This window comes from Musa acuminata, chromosome BXJ2-3 (assembly GCF_036884655.1).
Source record: "Musa acuminata AAA Group cultivar baxijiao chromosome BXJ2-3, Cavendish_Baxijiao_AAA, whole genome shotgun sequence".
NCBI classification, from domain to species: Eukaryota; Viridiplantae; Streptophyta; class Magnoliopsida; order Zingiberales; family Musaceae; genus Musa; species Musa acuminata.
Window position 1 is genome coordinate 35437525 of NC_088340.1, and position 21957 is coordinate 35459481.

The 21957-nt window shown below is 40.2% G+C and overlaps 1 protein-coding gene across 4 annotated transcripts; it reads left to right on the forward strand.

Annotated features, from left to right (window-relative positions):
* Window positions 1-390: 390 nt before the first annotated feature.
* Window positions 391-21329, forward strand: LOC135607921 (uncharacterized). Of its 4 annotated transcripts, none has more exons than XM_065100146.1 (13): window positions 391-488; window positions 1760-1987; window positions 2077-2203; window positions 2978-3105; window positions 3199-3268; window positions 3401-3503; window positions 6358-6475; window positions 8399-8480; window positions 16338-16399; window positions 17049-17121; window positions 17188-17271; window positions 19253-19333; window positions 20538-21329. In XM_065100146.1, exons 2-13 carry the CDS (start codon window positions 1791-1793, stop codon window positions 20709-20711), a joined length of 1299 nt encoding a protein of 432 aa, XP_064956218.1. In that variant the 5' UTR covers window positions 391-488; window positions 1760-1790; the 3' UTR covers window positions 20712-21329. The 4 variants fall into 4 exon arrangements, with proteins under 4 accessions (XP_064956218.1, XP_064956219.1, XP_064956220.1 ...); XM_065100147.1 differs by lacking the exon at window positions 391-488 and adding an exon at window positions 515-796; XM_065100148.1 differs by lacking the exon at window positions 391-488 and adding an exon at window positions 515-790.
* Window positions 21330-21957: the final 628 nt, after the last annotated feature.

Here is a 21957-nt window from a genome sequence, read left to right on the forward strand (position 1 = left end):
TAGAATCATAAAGTCGTAGAGGCAAGACGACGCTAACAAACACCCGAAGAGCGAGGCTCATCAATTGTTGTTGCTTCCGTTGATGGTCGTAACGAGGGTCGTCGTCTGCCCCTGTGGTTGTTGCTTGTGCTCCCTCGAATTAAGATGGAGGAAGAAGAAAAAAAAAAAAAAAAGCATACAGAGTGATAATTTAGAAATATTAAAATTTCTTATACTCGGAACCTAAATGGTAAGAATGGTTGCAAATAGAAATTTCTATATAAATTATAAATTAAAAATGAGAGAGCTTCCATAATAACGAAAATATGACCGGGCCTTTTTGCAAAACTTTCTATCTTGGATCGGACGGCGGGCTTGGGCTCGCCGTGCACCCCGTCCCGTCCATTTGACACCCATCGCACGATTCGCCTCATTCGTCGGCCATTCTCTCACTTATCTTCTCGCGGGGACGTTTTCGCTCTCGCGGCAGCGGCGTCGAAGTAGGCGGCGTAAGTTGTTGGGCTCCTTTTGCTGCCTCCTCTTCTTCTGGGGATCTCCTGGGCCGAAGGGGAGAGAACTGTTTCGGTCCTCTTAAGGGGACCTTCGTTCGTTTCTTAGTAATATTTTGATCTTCTGGTAAATCCAGTGCTAACGAGTGCGGGGAGGAGTTGGCATCAAGCTATGAAGCTTCCTTTTGTTTAGGATCTCTTCCATAACTTCCGTTCTATGGAACTAATGGAGAAACTGTAGATTTATGGTCTCTCTACTCTTTACACGGACCAAATTGGTTCGCAGAATAATAGTTCTTTAGGTACAGGTGCGATGACATTTATGCCGTAACTAGTAGCTGCAAATTGTTCAGGACTCAGTCTTCTTTCTCTCAGAATCATAGTTAATACTAATATGCTTATAGAATTGTCTAAATGTGCAATATGCCTGATTTACTTCGCAATCAATTAATTAACAACCCAATTTTTTGGTTATCTTTAATTAATAATATTTATGCATTTGTTGTTAATTAATCTTTGATTTCCAGCAGTGCTTGTTAACCAGTATGTCATCTGAGAATTGTGGTGTTGGTCCTAGGAACGCTCATGATCTAGTAGAAGCCATAACAGTTTTCTAGTTGCTTTGGATATAATGCATGAGAGCCCATAATACACTGTAAGCAATTCTTGCTGAGTGGGAAGATGAGAAGTTCTTCGGCTGGTCTAATCATATCATGATAAGCCACAGTTTAGTAACTAAAAATAAAGTCTTCATACCAGGCATATAATATAGAGAGTGTTAAAAGATGAAGTAAATTTCTCCCAAATAAAAAATGAAAAAGAAGGCTGAACCAGGCCTGACCACCTGAAAAGGCTAGTCCATATGCCGGTTCACTGTTGGACCAGTAAATACCACCTGGTCCAGGGGGTATTTAGAACCTTGCTGGCCCAGTCTGATTCTTAAATTAGCCTAATTTGGCCTGATTGGTAAGTAATTGCAGACTCTTTTATTTATCTGTTGGGATATAGTAAATGACTGATGTGTTCTTCTGATATGTTTTCTAATCTTGTGCTCTTTCTCAATATGACTTATATGATTCTAGCTAGCTCTACAGAATATCCAGAGTAACTTGTGGTTGTAGTAATGCACATCTAGTAATTCTGATTATGTGTATATAAGGTACTAGATACCGACCATGCTGCATGATTTTTATAGGTCTCAATGGATCGTCTACCATACATGGGCTATTTCTGTAGTTTCTTTGTTAATTCTGATCATTGCAATTATGCAGGGAATTCACACATGCTTTATTCCATGAGGTGATGAAGTCTGCAGTGTACACCGTTTATTCTGCATTCATCCCTCGTCATCTTCATAATATTACAACCCACGGAAAGAAAACCTTTGACATACCGAATGGACCTTCTCTACGGTTCAAGAGATTTCATTCTTGTATGGATGAAGATCTTGTTTGTTCCAGAACCACTATCGATCGGAAATATTTTCCACAGTTGTTTAGGTACACAGTGTAGATCAACAACAATGTTTCCAGAAAATCTGTTTCAGATGCTTTCAGCTTATTCAATGCATGCTTATTCTGTGTTGTAGCATTGCACCCATGATGGACTGGACAGACAACCACTACAGGACTCTTGCTCGATTAATATCAAAACATGCATGGCTTTATACAGAAATGGTTGTCGCAGAAACTATTGTTCATCAAAGTGAAAACCTGGTAAAGAACCATTCATTTGATATGCTGTTTTTAGATATGATGAAACTATCATAGACAAGGTTGAGATGTTGCATTTGAATATTAACAATTTTTTCTCGAAATGCTAACATCCTTGTTTAGCATTTTCCTGTTAAAACTTCAAAAAAATTGCTCAAAGCATAACACACTTCGGAGAAAGCTAAGTTACAGATGTTAGAGATAAGTTGCAACCCTGATGCCTTTTTGTCTTAAATGAGATGATGTTTATTTGCTAGGATTGGTTTTTGTCATATGTTTTCAGACATTTTATCAATACACATCTGTTTGATTTTATTCTTTTTTAATTCTTGAGATCCATCCTCAGGATATGTAATGCAGCTAAGATATGCCACATATTTCTGGTTAACTGTGAAAGAATATAATAGCTGATTTGGCAATTCTGCCCCATCATAGAATGTTCTATTTTCTTTTGGACCATTAAGTTATCAGGTCCACAACTGATTAATGGTTTAGAAAACCATCATATCTGGGTCTGGGACTATATTTGTGATTTAGTGAATTTGCGCTTGATGCATCTAATGGTTTAGAATCTGTCAGAATTCCCAATTAAGTGATTACTTCTCAATTTGATTTTTTGGTGGGTACTTGGGCATCTTAACATAAATTAGTGGCAGGTTAATAAATTTATTCTTTCACGAGCCTTGCTCGTTTTCCACTTATGAGAAACTATTTTCTTCTTGAAATCGGAATATTACAAAACAAATTTATGCATTGATTTATCTTTTGATGTTTTAGGATAGGTTCTTGGCATTTTCTCCCATACAACATCCTGTTGTTCTACAAATTGGTGGGAGTAATTTGACAAACCTGGCAAAGGCAGCTGAGCTTGCAAATTCTTATTCTTATGATGAAATTAATCTCAAGTTCGTATGAACTCTTCTTTAGGTACTTCATCCCTTTCTTTGTTAGCTTATTTTTACTTTATAATCCTTAATTCCTTTGTTGATTTGTGCTAGTTGTGGATGCCCTAGTGGAAAAGTTGCAGGCCATGGTTGCTTTGGTGCACGTCTAATGTTTGACCCAGAGGTTTGATGTTTTATTTATACAAAAATTACAATATAGTATGGTAATGTTGCTAGGTTTTTGTAGCCTTAAACACTTTACTTTTTGGAGCATACTCTGAGTGTCTTCTTTTCTTTTTTTTTTGAACAAATGAAGTTTGTTGGAGATGCTATGTCAGCCATTGCTTCCAACTGTGATGTTCCTGTCAGTGTGAAATGCAGAATAGGTGTCGATGATCGTGATTCTTATGATGAACTCTGTAAGGGACTTTCATGATTCTCCTTTTCCTTGAAAAAGTGCATAAATTCCTACATAATCCAGTCATAGTGCATGAGTGTGGTGTTCATGGATTGGCAATAGTTAAATTCATTCGTTGATGATACCCATAAGTCAAGCAGTTTCGTGAATGCCATGCATATGACCGTAAAGGCGTAAACTGCTGATGTGGTTCACTGCTACCAAAATTATTGAAATGTTTATTATGTTATGTTGCTTAAGATTCTAATCTATGATATGAAAGTATGGCTTTCCTAGTTTAAATACCATATTAGAGTTACTTTAATAGACTAGAAATCAAGGGGGTGCCTTCTTTAGGCACACCCTTGTGCCAACTGATCACCAAATATTACTGCAAACAATAAATGCTTTGCTAGAAAGGTATGCTGTCTTAACGTATGTTCTGTTGGTATGCTAGAATGATGTATTGACTGAGGCTTGTGCGTAGAAACGTAGAAAACAATAGAAGGAAAAACAAAGGAAAAGAGGAGAGGAAGATGAAGAAAAGGTTGCTAACATCAAGGCAATCCGTTTGCCTAGAGTGGTACAAAACAGGCAGTAAGTATTGGTATGGGCGAAACAAATTTTCTTATATCGAGACCATCGTTTCAGATGGTCTCAGTGTAAAAAAAGAAAAAAGAAAAATAAAACACCCATTAGGGCTCACGAATGTGAGTCCTCTTCTTGCAGGGTGTGTGGAATTGATGCTGCCACCTATCTCCCTGGTATAGTCCGTTCTCTTCTTCCTTATTCCTTACAACCTCCTCTTCTTTCTTCTTCCTCATGGTTTCCTCTTCTTCCTTCTTCTTCCTTATGCAACTTCCTCTTGTTCTTCCTCCACATACATGTGGATCTTGGTCAGATCTACAAAGATCTAGGTTGGATTCATGCAGATCAAGGCTCAATTGGGGCTGACCTAGGCCCTCTTGATGCTGATTTAGTCTAGATCCACACAAATCTAAATTACATTGAAGTAGACCTACTTGAAGTATGTGCAGACTCGACCTTAATTGGTAAAGTATCAAGGCTTCAGGCAAAAAAATTTAGCCTTAATAAAGCAAAAAACTAACTCTTAATCAAGCAAACAAATAACCGTGGTATTAAGTTCTAGAGTTACCTTGTTCGGGAGAAAAATCAAATTGGTTCTTAGGAAATCCACCCTATACCAAGAGAAAGGCTCCAGTTCTAAGTTACTTGAGAAATTTGATGCAAATGAGAACAATTTGGGGAAGAAATAAAAAAAGAAAGCGAAGAGAAAGAGATGAGAGAGGCTATTAGTGAAGAAAAGTGAAGAAGAAAAGAGAGAATTGGCTTATGAAGATTTATGGTTGAGGAGGGTGTTGGTACTGGGTGGTAAGTTTACCATCTAGTACAGCCTGATACTATTATTATAGTTGGTGTTATGCCCACTATGATAAGTATTGGGTATTGAGCGGTATGTCTATGTGGAACTTGACCAGGTGGAATCGTCCATATGGTCAAAACTTGAATCCTTGTTTTGCATAATCACCGTCTCCAAGTAAAGGACTTCTAAGTCCCCATGTTTCTTTTTAGAATTATAAACTAAGAAATTAGGCATAAACAATTATTATTTACTTTTTCTCTGTCTAAAAAAAAAGATTCGAGTATACTGAGAGATTTGATAGAAGAAAAATAAGGTCGTTAGTGAGAGACTTTAAAACTACATTAATCAGAATTAATATCTCCTCCCCATATCAAGGAATTCACTTTTCCCGTTCTTCAGCTATCCAGTCAAAAATCAAATTTTTTAATAAATTGATTCCAGTGCGATTTTATAGTAGGACATCACAGGATGAGTCTGAGATAAGAGGATAATATGAGACATTGAAGCTACGGATGGAAATCAGAAAAGAAACAATACTAGAACATATCGCCTTGTTTTTATCAAAATTTATAGAAAATCATGTCAACAATTCAAAATAGTATGGTATGTTCCTTAGCTTTATAGTGCAAAAGAATGTCGTCGACAGATTGTAGTAAAAGCAAATTCCCCAATCAAGGAGTCTTGCCTACTCAGCAAATCAGATCTCACTCCACTGATCTCGAGAGAAGGCTAGCAAAAATTCTACTGCTAGCATTGGGAAAGAAAAGATGATGGGTCTTCCCCTCTCTAGGACTCTCCTTAGGGCAGAACCACACAACAAGAGACCCATTAATGAAAGTTCAGATTTTATTTGAACAGAATCTTTTGGCAAAAAAAATCTGTTTCTGGCCAAATCCTCTTGCATCAAGCAAAGAAAAGTTGGAAGTCACAGGAAATTCAGTAAAATGCTTTCTTGAAGTTCAATTTGAGAATAAGGCCACTAAGTTTTGTCTTATACATGCTGACAAGGCTTTTCTGTAGAATCTGTACTAACTACAAAACTTTTAAATTGTCGACTTAACTTCCAAACTCGGGGTCATATAATCCTCTATATGCTATGGTCTCACTGCTTCCATACAAGAGCTTTTCTTCCAGTTATATGGTTGCTGGTGGTTTTTATTACACGATGATGTTCTTGGATTAATTCATACTTGTGTTTGACATTTTAGTTGCTTCATACTTGTTTTGAACATTGGTAGCCTAGAAGATCTTGTAGTTATAACAAGGACCTAGATGCAAATTTCTTAGAAAATTTAAGAAAAACAAGCATGAGATAGGCATCATCACAGAGAGCTTAATGTGTAATCTATTCTTCTGAGTCTAGCATTCATCAGGACTGGAGTACATAGTTTCATTTTTTTAATGTTTTCTGGTAATACTTAACATTACATAATTATTTGTATCTTTTCCGGTAATGGTAATAATTCACAATTCATGTAATTTCTTTTCCCAGGTAATTTCATACATACTGTTAGTTCTAGATCACCGACTAAGCATTTTATAATACATGCAAGGAAGGCGTTGCTCAATGGCCTCAGTCCTGCTGCGAATCGGAAAGTTCCCCCTCTAAAGTATGTCAGTAATTGGTATATGAAAGAATATGGTGAATTATGTCATTGATTAGTAAGATCTGGCATTACTTGTTGTTACTTCTCACATGATTTTGAGTGGGTAGCATGATGGGTAAAATTTTTGAGCGGTTTCAATTGGTAGTTATTTCAAAATTTCCAACTATTGGCTGTTATATCGAGTCCATGCAGATTAGCATTCCAATGCACATTTCACGAGGCAAATCGTTCTAGTTCATATTGCATATTTTCCTGCTATCATCTAATATCTATTAATTCTGGTTAAAACTTACAATTGCTATGGTTTTGCTAATAGATATGTTTTGTTCAGTCCATGCTGCTAGTTCATATTATATACCAAGTATAACATTATATTTCTAGATCACTGTAAGTTTGTAACATACTGTGCATTTCAAGGATGCAATGTGTATTGTTTTTGTTGCTTCTTATGTATGAATGTTATCGTCTGCATTTTCTACTTTTGCAGTTATAGATGTGTAAATTGCTGTTATGTGTTTTATAACTACATGCTTCATTCAATCTCCAATCAATATGGTCTTTTTTTGATGCATTACATATCTTCAACCATGTGCCTTGAAATAGGGTGTGTGCTCCATCTTCTTGCATTCTAGTCGATCTCTTAGTTGCATGACTGCTTGAATGCTCCAAACTTAGTTTATAACTTATCAAAAGATCAATTGATGTATTACATAATTTTTAGGTAAAGAATGGGAAAATGCCTATTTATCTCATTTCATTAAGAAAAATGGTTTAATTAGGAAAGACAGAGAAAAGCATTGCCCATTTACATACCTTGACACATCAGCTAAAAATTAATTGGGGCAAGGTTTGCTTAATCTCCATTTATTTTTCATTTTTATCTATAATATTTTTTTATATATTAGTTATATTTTCTTAAAACGGTCAAACATCTTATTTAGTATGAACAAAAAATAATCTTTTAGCATGTATTATTTTTAATTTTACAAATTTTATTTAATATTTTACTATTTTTATAATTTTATTTGTATATTAAATTATTTTCTTGAAGAATCTTGATCTTGCTTATTAAATTGGACAAATTTCATCGATACCAATCATAGTTAAACCTGATTTTGATATCAATTTTATGAAATACAAACTTTAATTGAAAGATTAAAATCCCAATAGACATGTTTGTTGGAGCTAAGATTAAACTTATTGTCTTTGAATTATAACAATTGTTGGAGCTAAGATTCAAAGTCCCGTCATACTAGCACATAGTATATCGAGATATGTGATGGTTTTGAGATGGGAGTGTGGTAGGGGAGGATGAGAAGAGCAGTAAAGGAGGCAGAGGAGTAATAGGAGGACCGGGTGGGCGGATCGATGACGATTCTTGTTGGTGTGAGAAGCGAGCAGTAGTCATCATGAAGGAGGTGAGCCATGGGAGAGATCAAGAAAGTTAAGGCTGGGTCGACTCTAAATAAAATTGGAAACCTTGAACTGGATCCCAGAGACCGGAAAGGATTGGTCCATATGTCGGTCCACTAGCAGACTGATAAATACTGCTCAGTATGGAACAGTCCATACGGGTGTTAATAACCTCGGTTGGAGCATTCCATCTGCCATCTCTTGTTAATTAAGGTTTCTTGTGGAAACACTGATGTACTAGATTGGAGTTGAGTAATAAGCATATATAGCTCTAGTGCTTTACATTTGTTTTTGGCATTTGGAATACTTCTCTATGCCTTGTATGTGTTGAATCAATTTCATATGGCTAAATATTTAGGTGCCTTGTGGAACTTAACCTTTTCTCTTATAACATTTTTAAAATAATTATTTGAAGACACTTGGTTAAGTTAATGTGTACTTTGTTTTACTAGATTGCATGTTTTTGTATGATGCTTGTGTATATGTTTCTTAGCTGTGTACCTTTGTCTACAGATATGAGTACTATTTTGCCTTATTACGTGATTTCCCGGAAATTTGTTTTACTATAAATGGAGGCATCACATGCATTGATCAGGTAAGTCTGGAGCAGCTTTCACCTAATATCTTTAGATGAAAAGAAAATAAAAAATGCAATGATATATAAATGTAGTATAACATTTCAGTCTGCTTTGTTAATACAAATGTTGAATGTTATAAGATTAATTTCATCTTCCATTTGGGTGATCTGAGTTTTCATGATTATTTCACCCATGGTTCATAATGTTTGTCAGACCGGTATGTACAGAGCCATACTCAATAGTGCGGATGTGAACTGGGCTGCGGACCACCCTAAAAGTTTTTCTTTTTCTTTAAAAAAGAGTGGTGAGTCTTAGGGTTAATCGGTCTTGCGTTCTTCTCTCATACGATGTCACCACCGCCTACGACACCCTCCCCCCATGAAACTCTCAGCAGCCTGCCTGTCATTGCCGGCCCACATGGTTTCCTGGTATATCTTTTTCTGCTCCTCATCCTTCTCATCTTCTTATCCTCCTCCCCCATTATGCCTCCTCTTCATCCTCCTCTCCCTCCTCCCCTCTCTTGGTGCCACAATGTCACGGCCTTAGCTGGAATTGCCTAAGGCGTGAGGCACCCTTGCGGCCAAAGACGCAAACTTAGCTTGCGTTGCCTAAGTCGCGAGTCACCCTTGCGGCAAAGACGCGAACTTAGCTTGCGTTGCCTAAGTCGCGCTTCGCCCTTGCGATATTGCTCCGCAAGGATCAGCCCACTTGTAACCTCTCGCAGGTCCCGAAGGACCTGTAAAAAGAGAAAGTTGATTAGTTCGAAAGAACGAGCGGTGGACAAGTCCCGACGTCTCGCGAAAAGGGGAAGCTTTACAAGCAATTCAGCGAGCACCTTGCGTGCACAAGAGAAAAGAGGGAGAGGGGGAAAACAAGGGCTTTAGAAGGTTGAACGAACAACTGCAAGCCCACAAACAGCCGCTCACCTGGTCCCGGGCGCGACAACAAGTTCCCGTCAAGGTAACGTGCGAACTTGCGAAAGAGTGTTCAACGCCCGATATATATCCGAAGCCCCATCCAGCCCTGTGCCACCCGGGGGGTTCAAAGGGGCTTAGATGGTTGACGTTTTGGTGAGCGGAGGCAGATTCCAGAAATCAGCCCGCGGTACGCGAAAACGGAGCTGTTTTGCTCGGTTCGGTGAGTGGTCGCTTTGTAACGCTGCAGCTTGTTCGAACTTACATTTTTACAAGCAAAATGGCCCAAAACTAAGAGAAAACATGCTGTTAAGCAGCTGTACATGTAGGTGTGAGCGACGAATGGTTCGTTGAACGGAGTTGTTGTGAGTGCGCGACGACCGTTCGTGACATTCTCCCCCACTTAAACTGTCGACGCCCTCGTCAACGCTTGTTGGTAGTTGTTGATGATTTCTTCTTCATGTCGCAGGGCGTCTTCAGGCTCCCAACTGGCTTCAGTTCGGGGAAGCTTTCGCCACTTCACCAAGTACTCTGTCTGCTCAGCTCCGTTGGGTAGCTTTATCTTGCGGTCCGCCAGAATGGTTTCAACTCGCTTCTCGTAGGAGGCTGTGATGGGAGGTAGCCGAGTTGGAACACTTCGGGAAGCATCTTGCGGATCCGAGTGGCAGGCTTTTAGGTTGCTGGTGTGAAGAACATTGTGAATTTTGAACCACGCCGGCAGCTGCAACTTGTAAGAGACGTTGCTTACCCTGCTGATAATTGGGAAGGGCCCTTCATACTTGCGCACCAATCCTTTGTGGACTTTGTTCCTAAAGAATTGGAGTGACGTCGGTTGGAGCTTTACCAACACCAAATCGCCAACTTTAAACTCTTGCGGTCGCCTTCCCAAGTCTGCCCACTTCTTCATCCTTTTTGCCGCCTTCTCCAAGTAAACCCGCGCAATATCTGCATTCGATGTCACTCCTTTGTGAAATGATAGGCTGATGGACTACTCCCAGTATACCCAATTGCCATGGTGTGCGGAGTCGACGGTTGTTGTCCTGTGATGATCTCGAAGGGGCTCTTGTTGGATGCAGAGCTCCGCTGCAAGTTGTAGGAGAATTGGGCAATGTCCAACAGCTTCACCCAATCTCGTTGGTTGGCACTCACGTAGTCCGGAGATATTGCTCCAAGAGCGAGTTTATTCTTTCAGTCTGGCCATCCGTCTGGGGGTGGAGGCTTGTAGAGAAGTATAACTTCGATCCCAACAATTTGAATAGCTCGGTCCAGAATCGTCCCAGGAACCGAGCATCTCTATCACTAATGATATTGTGTGGGACTCCCCAGTACTTCACTACATCCTTCATCAACAGCTTGGCCGCCTCCTCTGCTGAACAGTATAGGGGAGCGGCAATGAAAGTTGCATACTTCGAAAATCGATCGACCACCACGAGTATCGATCCGAGTCCCCCTACAAGTGGCAAGCTTGATATGAAATCCAAGGAAATGCTCTCCCACGGCCTTTCCGGTACGGCCAACGGCTCCAAAAGTCCCACCGGCTTCCGTTGCTCCACCTTGTCTTGTTGGCAAGTAAGGCATGTTGGAATATATTCCTTCACATCAGTCCCCATCTTCGGCCAGTAGAAGGCCCTATCCACGAGAGCCAACGTTCTGTGAATGCCTTGGTGTCAGCCCAAAGGGAATCGTGACACTCTTTTAAGAGTTCACGCCTCAAATTGTCCACTCGGGGAACATAAACCCTATTCCCTTTTGTGTAAACGAGTCCCTCCTGGACCCAAAATCGTCGTGCCTTGCCTTCTTTGATGAGCTGCATCAGGATAACTACCTGGGGGTCACTATACAGTCCATCCCTGATTCTGGAAAGGAAGTTGGAGTGCAACTGACTTGCTTGGTTTCCGCCCTCCACTTGTGCGGCATTCACATGCTCCACCTTCCGACTCAATGCATCGGCCACGACATTTGCCTTCCCAGGCTTATACTCCATTGCCATATCAAATTCAGCCAGGAAGTCCTGCCAACGCGCCTGCTTTGGGGAGAGCTTCTTCTGAGTTTGGAAATAGCTCAGAGCGATGTTGTCCGTCCTCAGCACAAATCGCGATCCGAGGAGATAGTGTCGCCAAACTCGTAGACAGTGGATCATTGCTGTCATCTCCTTCTCATGCACTGGATACCGCCGCTCGGTCTCGTTGAGTTTGCGACTCTCATAGGCCACCGGATGACCCTCCTGCATGAGTACTCCCCCAATAGCGAAGTCTGAAGCATCTGTATGGACTTCAAAAGGCTCCCTATAGTCTGGCAATTTGAGTACTGGTTCTTCCAGAACAACAGCCTTCAGGTCTTGAAATGCTATTTCACATTGGTCAGACCATTTCCAAGGCTGCTCCTTCTTCAGCAACTCCGTCAGTGGGGTTGCACGCTTCGAATACCCCGCTATGAAGCGTCGATAATAATTGACGAAACCAAGGAAAGATCTCAACTCTAGCACCTTCTTTGGAGTTCGCTATTCCGCAACCGCTTGCACCTTCGACTTATCCATCCGAATGGAGCCATCACCGATTCGATGTCCCAAGAATAATATCTCAGTTTGAGCAAAGTAGCATTTCTCCCTTTTCACGAATAAAGTATTCTCCCTGAGAACCTTGAAAATCGTCCGAAGGTGCTTGACGTGCTCCTCGAGCGTTTGACTGTAGACGACGATATCGTCCAAGTAGACGACCACGAACTTATCCAAATACTCCTTGAATAGTTGGTTCATGAGAGTGCAGAATGTGGCCGGAGCGTTGGTTAAGCCGAAAGGCATCACCAAGAACTCAAACACTCCATACCTGGTCACACAGGTAGTCTTTGCTTCGTCGCCTTTAGCAATGCGCACCTGCCAATACCCTGACCGAAGGTCGAGTTTTGAGAAATACTTAGCTTTGCCCAATTGGTCGAACAAGTCCGCAATGAGCGGGATGGGATACTTGTTCTTCATTGTCACTTTGTTAAGGGCTCGGTAGTCGACGCATAATCGGAGGCTCCCATCTTGTTTCTTCTGGAAGAGAACTGGAGCTCCGAAAGGTGCTTTAGAGCTGCGGATGAGACCACCGCTTAGCAGTTCACCTAACTGCTTCCTGAGTTCTGGCAACTCTGGCGGGGGCATGCGGTAGGGTGGTCTCGCTCGAGGTTTCACTCATGGCTCCAGCTCGATGCTGTGATCCACGCCTCTGCGTGGTGGAAGAGTCTTCGGTAACTCGGGGGGCATAACGTCCTTGAACTCTTTCAGGACGTTCGCCACCGCAGCAGATTCTTGAATGGCCTTCTCGTTGAGTGGCTCTAGCTTCATAGTAGCCACGAATGTCAATTCACCTTTTCGCACCCCTTTCTTCAGTTGTAATGCCGATATGTGTTGGGGCTCCTTAGTTCCTCTCCGAGAGACGGGAACCACGCAGGGGTCATCGCCTCCTATCATACATAGGGAGTTCAAGAACGGCATTGGCACCAACTTCGCCGCGTGCATAAACTCCATTCCAAGAATCACTTGGAAGTCATCTAGAGGCACGGCCATCATGTTGGTGCTCCCGCTACATGTCCCGATTTTGATGGGAACGCCCTTCGCCAACCCGGAGATTCGCCTGGCCTCCGAGTTCACCGCCTTCATTCGACTTGGGCTCTTCTCTAAGATCAACCCAAGTCGCTGTGCTTCTCGATCGGCTATGAAGTTGTGGGTAGCGCCCGTGTCCACCATTGCACGGGTCGTTTGGCCATTTAGCTTGATATCCACATACATCAACTCACTATTTCCTGCTTTTTGTAGCTTTGTCTTGATGTTCTCCCCCATTTGACCCCGCATGGCGTTCAACAAACGCATTGCTCCCATTCGGGGTCCTTGCGACTCCTCGTCGTCACTGCTGGATTCAGAACTGCTCGAACTAAGAGCAATAGCTTTGCCCTTGTCCGATCGGGGGGGGGGGTGGATGGAAGCCGTCAAAGCATTGAGTGCCTGTTTTTGTGGGCACTCCCTCACCATGTGCGATCCTCCGCATAAGAAACATCCTCTAGGTTTCGAGGCCTTGCCTTTCGGGTTTGGCCCTTTGTGGGAACTCTTCTTCTTTTGGTCGCCCCCGAGCTCCTTCCCTCAAGAATGTTTTGGAGGGCGATTGCCTGAAGATTGTTTCATTCTCCCTGGGTCTTCAGAGGAAACAAAGTCGGTGAGTCTTTCTGCAGCAGCAATTGCCCCGACCACATCGGTAACATTCCTTCGATTTAGCTCCTGTTGAGCCCATGACTTTAAACCATCGAGGAAACTGAACAACTTGTCCTTCTCGGACATGTCCTGTATGTCCAGCATTAGTGCAGAAAATTGTTTTACATAGTCTCGGATGATGTTACTCTGGTGGAGTTGTCTCAACTTCCTTCTTGCGACGAACTCTGTGTTCTCCGGTAGGAACTGAGTTCTCAACTCCCGCTTCAAGTCCTCCCATGTGTCGACTCGACACCGACCTTGTTGGATCTCCTCCCAACGGGTTCGCCACCAAAGTTTCGTATCTCCGTTCAGATACATTGTTGCTATAGAAACTTTGGTATCTTCAGAATCGGGCCTCGTAGCTCGGAAGTATTGTTCCATGTCGAACAGAAAGTTCTCGAGCTCTTTGGCATCTCTGGCCCCTCCATATCCATGAGGCTCGGGTGCCCTCAAATTTTGTGGCGGTGCAACGCGGGTGTTGCTTCCTCCCGCATTTAGTGTTCTTGTGAGCATGACCACCTTTGAAGTGAGTTCCGCCACAACATCCTGTAAGTGTTGCACGGAGTCTTTGGTGTCATCCGACAGTCGGTCGACTAGGGCCTCGACCTTGTCGATCCTGGACTCCGCTTCCTCTTGCGAGCTCTCTACCCCAACAAGCCTTTGTTGGCCATGGTAGAGTTCCTCCATGCTCGCTTCAAGAACATCCAGGCGGGTTTCCGCCGTTGTGAGTCTCTCCTTGTGACTCTTTTTCCCAGTTAGCGCTCCAGATTGCGCTTCCTCCGCTCGCGGAGAGTAGCCAACTTCTCGCTCATCATGTTCGCTGCCGCGCTCCTCTTGAGCGGCTCCAACAGCATGAGAGCGAGTGTGCACATGCAGCCCACCTGCGGCTGTTTGGGGCAAGGGTCCGGCTTGCCCCGTCTTTGCTTGATTCATCACGATGCTTTGCCATGGCGAAGTTGCAAAGTTCGTTCGCTGCTCGCACGAAGTGCTTGCCCGCTCTGATACCACAATGTCACGGCCTTAGCTGGAATTGCCTAAGGCGTGAGGCACCCTTGCGGCCAAAGACGCGAACTTAGCTTGCGTTGCCTAAGTCGCGAGTCACCCTTGCGGCAAAGACGCGAACTTAGCTTGCTTTGCCTAAGTCGCGCTTCGCCCTTGCGATATTGCTCCGCAAGGATCGGCCCACTTGTAACCTCTCGCAGGTCCCGAAGGACCTGTAAAAAGAGAAAGTTGATTAGTTCGAAAGAACAAGCGGCGGACAAGTCCCGACGTCTCGCGAAATGGGGAAGCTTTACAAGCAATTCAGCGAGCACCTTGCGTGCACAAGAGAAAAGAGGGAGAGGGGGAAAACAAGGGCTTTAGAAGGTTGAACGAACAACTGCAAGCCCACAAACAGCCGCTCACCTGGTCCCGGGCGCGGCAACAAGTTCCCGTCAAGGTAACGTGCGAACTTGCGAAAGAGTGTTCAACGCCCGGTATATATCCGAAGCCCCATCCAGCCCTGTGCCACCCGGGGGGTTCAAAGGGGCTGAGATGGCTGACATTTTGGTGAGCGGAGGCAGATTCCAGAAATCAGCCCGCGGCACGCGAAAACAGAGCTGTTTTGGGCTGTTTTGGGGCTGTTTTGCTCGGTTCGGTGAGCGGTCGCTTTGTAACGATGCAGCTTGTTCGAACTTACATTTTTACAAGCAAAATGGCCCAAAACTAAGAGAAAACATGCTGTCAAGCAGCTATACATGTAGGTGTGAGCGACGAACGGTTCGTTGAACGGGAGTTGTTGCGAGTGCGCGACGACCGTTCGTGACAACATGGTATACTGTTGTGAACCATGATGTCACCATTGCTTAAATAAATTAGATATTCTTTAATTGAACCCTATTTAATGGCACAAAGATGATAAGCATGAATTCAAATGAATATTCCATTGCTTGATTTGAACAAATGATCTTCTTTGGAAGTTAGTTTTCTTTAGCATCAACTCTGTCTCTAGATGACCCAAAATGATGCTTTGCTATGGTTGATGCACTCACATGTTATAGGGACTGCTATATAGTGACATGGACATGGGAAAGTTCATGATTCAGTTGTTTGTCATACTTTTTAAATCTACAGTCTCTATATTTAACACTGTAAGAATTAATAAGTGAATTTTTTCATGACCTTAAAGTTTCATATGGATTAACTTTCAGTATTTTCCTTACTGAAAAACTTCCTCTATATATATATATATATATATATATATATATATATATATGTTGTGGCAAACTATGGTGAGATAATTGATATTACTAATGCGAGGAAACATAGAGGGAAACTTAAGAAGACTTTATTTAAAGTTATAAACAGTGATTTGAATACTCTTGATTCAACTAAGGATTTTGCAGTGTACAAAGCATAAATGGTGAAAAAGATTCATGTAGTTGATCTCAAATAGTTTGGACATCTCAAATACTTTTATCTTTTTGCCTAAGTGGCCAAGCAGGATTCTATAACTTGTGTAATGGGTAAAGTTGGTGGAATCACCCTTTTCTATTTTCTTTTGGTTCATCTATTTTGCTATTAAAATTAAGTTTTCTATTTTTTTAACAACACATCTTTGATCGAGAGACAATATATCGTTTGCTGGTATATTTTGACAAAGTAAAAAATCTCCTGTCCAATTTAAAACAATTAAACCGAAGAAAGATAAAAGTGTTGTATTTCATATTTGACTTTTTTCTTTTACTTCATGACAGGTTACTGCAGCTCTAAGAGAAGGAGCTAATGGTGTCATGGTTGGTCGTGCTGCTTATAATAAGTATGCTCTCCAGGAGTTATCCTTTTGTATGATCTAGCTTTGTGTGCTTCCACATCTTTTAACTTATCATCATGGAACTGCAAATATGGTAAAATTATTTAAATTTTTAAAAATTTAAAATTTTTATATTTGCTCAACTCCTCCAAAGAAAAAATATGGCCAGGCTTACTGATCTTTACATCAGTTAATGAAAGGACTCAATGCAATGAAATGCCTGTGGAGTCTTTCAAGCAGTTCAAATCATTTTGATAATAATCAGCTTGATCTGCTCTACAAAAATAGTTCAGTGGTTCAAGACTTCAAGTCATTATAATTTTAAGCAAGCTAATCATTTGATTTCACCAATCATTATTACAATTTTCGCCTTATTCTATCGGCAACTAACTTGAATTTCGAAAGCTTGTCTTCAGTACTTCCAATGTGAAATTTTGAAGCTGGAGTTTTCTATTTAAATAAAACTAGTTGTAAAACTCTCAAATATTATAAGACTGCTTGTCCGTATTATCTCACAAAAATATACTAGGCATTGTTGAACAGGTAGGCATCTTTTGCTCCTAATGTTTCATCAATTTATTCTGTGTTTTTTCCAATATTTCCTTATATATATTTGTTTACTTGGAGGACTAATTTATGAATGAATGTTTTCCAGCCCATGGAATACTTTGGGACATGTTGACAGTGAAGTATATGGTGCTTCAAGTTCAAATCTTTCTCGCCGTCAGGTACAGTAAAATGCTATAATTAGTTTTTATATTACCTTTTGCTTCTGACATATTTTCATGATTTAGATCCTTGAAAATTATCAAATGTATGGTGACTCTGAACTAGGAAAATATGGACCCAACAAGCCAAATGTTAGACAAATGGTAAAGGTTAGTAAAATAATTCATATCCTTTGTTTTCACAATTAGCAAGTTTAATGCTTCCTTTGTGGTGTTTGTTGTACCTGCAATTTGTGATTACTAAATAGACAATCAAAAAGTATTTTAGATCAAAATTGTAATCGGAAAGTAAGGCTTTAAATACAAGGCGGTATACCAACCTCTATTATTTGATATCATTGAATAATATAATAAAAAGTAAAATGACTAGAATATATATCGGTATCAGGCCATATGATTTGATATTGGTTCTTGGCCAGATTGGTAAATACCGATTAGAACATATCAGTTTAACCAATATTTAAAACTTTTGTTTGAAATAATAGCTAATCAAAATTCAAATTAAATCAATTCCTTTCATTTTATGATAGAGTCAAAGATTAATCGCTTCATTCTTCTTGCAGACTGATGTCATTTTGTGGTGATGTCAATACTTATCTGCTATCATGAATAACTTAATTTCAGACTTCTTTAAATTGGTGAAAGTTATATTAGGTATTTTGTTTTATCTATGAGTTAACAATTCAAGTACTTGTCCTCTTTATAAATGATAACATATTATTTCCAAGTTGCCTACTCTCCTCTTGAGTGCACTAGCTGCCCTCTCCCACCCTTTATGATCTGCTGTCGCACTCTGTCATCATACTCAACACATCACACCAGTAACACTAAATTGATTTTCAGAAATATTTGTTTCATATCTTATTTAATCTTTAATTATTTTTTCCCAAATTTTTACGGTGCGACTCATTATCTTGGTTCCTTGATAATTAGAATAGTCTTGGATATGTCCCTTTGTTCTGGTAAATTGGTACTTCTTCCACCTTTCAAGAGATATTTTTTAAAATCTCAAAATTTTGTTGAATAAGCTGGTCAAGCAAACGAGTCCTTGCTCTCCTAAACTTTTCACACCTCAAGATGGATACCATAGGTCTTACACTCTTACTTTTATTTTTATTTTTTAATATTATTTTAGCTCATCTACTCTCATTTTATGAACAAACGTATGATTGCTAAACATACTACTATTGTTGATCATTACAACGAAGTTATTTGTTTAATGCTAATAAATAATTTTCTCTAATTCTCTTTAATCTCATTATCATTAATGTATCTTTTAATCTTCATCGTTGATACATCTAATATTACCTAAATTTCTGTGCTTTCTTTTCCTAAACTTAGCAGTTCAAGTATATCCTTTTCACCATCCATAAGTATATACCAATATTAAAGATAATAGAAGAATATAATGTTTGCCCACATCATCGTTGACTAAGCCCTAAATTGCCAGCCACATCATTTCATCTTGGTTCTCCTTCCTTTTTGTCTTCATCTTCTTTCCTCTCCATCTCCTCATCTCCACACAATCTTGATCCCTAACCTCCACCTCTACCTTACCTCGACTGCCTCCATCTCTCTCTTCACCACTACCTCTTATAACTATATCGCTCCAACACCATCATGATAATAACCACCTCCTTACATTTGCCTCCCCTCTAGGACCATTTCCTCAATGGAGATGGAAGAAGAGGAAGAAGGAAGTAAAAGGAAGAAGATGGGGAGGAACAAGAAGCAGTGGAGGAAGAGGAGGCAAGTCAGAGTGGGTGGCTGACGACGAGTGGTAGCCATGCACCCCATGTAGGCCTCCTCGTGAGCACGAGGAGTCCTTGAACCCTAACTAAAAGGGGAGAAAAAATATTAGATATACAATATTTGAACTGGACCGGACCATCTAGTTTGGGCTTGTCTGTGTACCAATTGACAGTTGGATGGTAAATACCTGCCGAACCATTCTGAACTGGCTGGTTTAGCAAACCATGATTTTGGTTACTTGGTTATAGTAGAGTGTTCATCTGTGGCACCAACCCTTCTATGTTTCAATGGAGCACATTTCACATTGTTTATCTACTAAATTGATGTTCCTCTCTTACACTGTTACAGCCAGTCTAATAATGTTCCTCTTCTGATACAGCCATTGTTAAACCTATTCCACTCTGAGCCTGGTAATGGTCTTTGGAAACGTAAGGCTGACACTGCATTGCGACACTGCACGGTAAGTGGAAAATGTTATGTTCAAGTACTATGTAGCTGTGTTGCATATCTGTATGCTTCATTGTCCTCACTAAGCCTCTGGAGAATTTTTTCGCTTTAATGCATCTGCAGCTAAATTTTGCAACTTCATAGAATGACTGGAATGGTTCATATCTTTGATTAGTGAATGTTTGACTTTTGCATGAGAAACAAAATTGTTCTGTTGTTTGTAAAATTCTGTGCGGTTATGCAAACATGTGCTTTGACCATTTGAAACCCATTTTAGGTGAGATTATGAGCTTCGTTTATTATCTTTGACAATGAACTTAACATGTATAAACAATGATTATTTATCTAAATCTGAGATGCACGGTATCAGTCATGATCTATGATAATAAAAATTACTACTAAGAGTCTCAGCTGTCACCAGACTTCTAGATAAAGGGGGCCAGTATAGGTCGTGTGTGCTGGTAGACTATTGGACCGTTGAAACCTGCAGTAAACTGGACCGGAGGGTATTGCAAACCTTGGTACGTGCATGTGTACTGGTAGGTGGCCACATGGCCATGTTCGGTTACACTGTTGATACATGTCAACGGTAGTATGCCAAGTTCGGAGGTACAGTTTTGTTTTCTCTTTCCTCTGTTATATCCTTTTCTTCCTATGTTGTAATAAGTCATGAATATCGTCATACTTCATGTTCGTAACTTTATGAATAACATCCCAGTCTTAGGAGGATCATAGTGTTGTTTCTTTGTTTTAGATTAAATATTGAAATGCATATGTTCTTCTATTTACGATTTGATTTAACTGCAATCTGCATACTGTATATGCACTAACAGAGAACAACCATAGCACAGAATCATGCATGTCTGATATTGTTCATGATTAGGAAACAGATTCTGTTGCCTATGTTTTCCTATTTGTAGCTTTCCATACTGTATATGCACTAACAGGGAACAGCCATAGCACAGAATCATGCATGTCTGATAGTGCATTCATGATTAGGAAACAGGTTCTGTTGCCTATGTTTTCCTTATTGTAGATTTCCATATCATCAATGATCAGTGGTCCATGTTAGCCATCCTGTGTTCTTGTTATTCCATTGAAATCTGGTGAATATTTGCTACCAACCTGTGTTATCTTTATTATCAGTGTTCATTCTTCTTTTTTCATTGTTCCAGTGTTCTATTTTTGACCAATAATGTTAAATTTGAATTCTGCAGACAATCAAGTCCTTTCTCGAAGAAACCTTGGATGCCATTCCGGACAATGTGTTAGATTCGACCCTTCTAAAAAATCCATCAATTGGGGAAGGGGGATTTGCTGGCATCAACAGTTTGCCACCTCCCCCCTATCGATCATGTGAAAAACAAGCCTCAAGCATTATTGGTGCATAAGTGATTAATCTTCTACCAAAATATCCAATTTGACCACTTGGTTCTGGTGGATCCTCGAAACTGGGTGTTGTACATTCAGTCTGCAGCTACTATGCTCATCTTGCATCATTATCAATACGGCAAAATCACTGTTGTTCGGCTCGCCCTGCCAGCCACAGAGCATGTTAAGCATGATGAAGGTTCTTGCTTGCTTCTGGCCATAGATTGCTGGTTTGTTTGGGAAAACAAGAGGCAACATATGGAGCACATCATTGAATGTAGAAGTGAATTTTGGGCCCTTCCTGTATAATGTTATGCATCTTAAAGACTACTGAAATTAATATTTATTATTATCTTATCTTATTATAAACACTTCGTCATCTCCATACTTAATTGTATGAAAGTGTGGAAGTTAAGGAACTGATCAGCATCCAATTTGTTTGATTTCAATTATCACATCACCACATCTCTAGCGTTCTGAGCAGCTTCTTTTGTTTATGATATTTGAGCTGACATGTATGTGCAACTTCTCTACCCTTACCAATCTATGTTATGTGGTATTTGTATTGAACCAATCACACTTTAGTACCTTTATGGATAAGATAATGAATGACTCCTATCATGGAGTTATTTGGTGAAGATGAGATTTCTTCCAAAGATAATGTTGTTAGTAGTCAAGGTCTTTAGCATGGCTAGGTTGGCTGATATCTTCAAAATCTATTAGATAAAGTTAGGCTTCAATTAAATCAAGAAATATCTTAAACTAGGCCATCTCTTATTTCCTAATCATACAATATGACATTGTTGAATTTGATTTAAACACACATACAATCTTGACATGTCAAATTGTTTGAGGACTGTTTCTTTTGGACACTAGAATTTCACATCCACCTATTCAAAACACAATATTTGCCATGCCTCGGTTGCACCACTAAGAAAGAAGCAACATAGTAAGAAGCTAAGAGAAGTAGAAGAAGATGGATGAAGAGAAGTCTAGGTTATGATTTCATTATATAATTATTAAAGGATGAAGCATTAACTTATAGAGATGTTTCATCAATCTAAAATTTATGTAAACACTAATTTGATAAATAAAAAAAATGAGATGATAGTTCTTTATTGACCATCCTGAGCGATCAAATGATTTCCTTATGGCATGCCCATGGATCTATTTAGTAACTAATACTCTATCAAGCATCTAATGATTGCTAGAATAAATTTTAGATATGGACAAATAAATAATAGATCCTCCTAGGCAAGAATATAA

What these genes read in the sequence shown, in the direction of transcription:
- LOC135607921 (XM_065100146.1), top strand. Translation starts at nt 1,791, where the DNA reads ATGAAGTCTGCAGTGTACACCGTTTATTCTGCATTCATCCCTCGTCAT. An exon ending in TGATTCTTATGATGAACTCT is followed by an intron (nt 3,504 to 6,357) that starts GTAAGGGACTTT and finishes TTCTTTTCCCAG; the next exon opens with GTAATTTCATACATACTGTT. An exon ending in GCATCACATGCATTGATCAG is followed by an intron (nt 8,481 to 16,337) that starts GTAAGTCTGGAG and finishes ACTTCATGACAG; the next exon opens with GTTACTGCAGCTCTAAGAGA.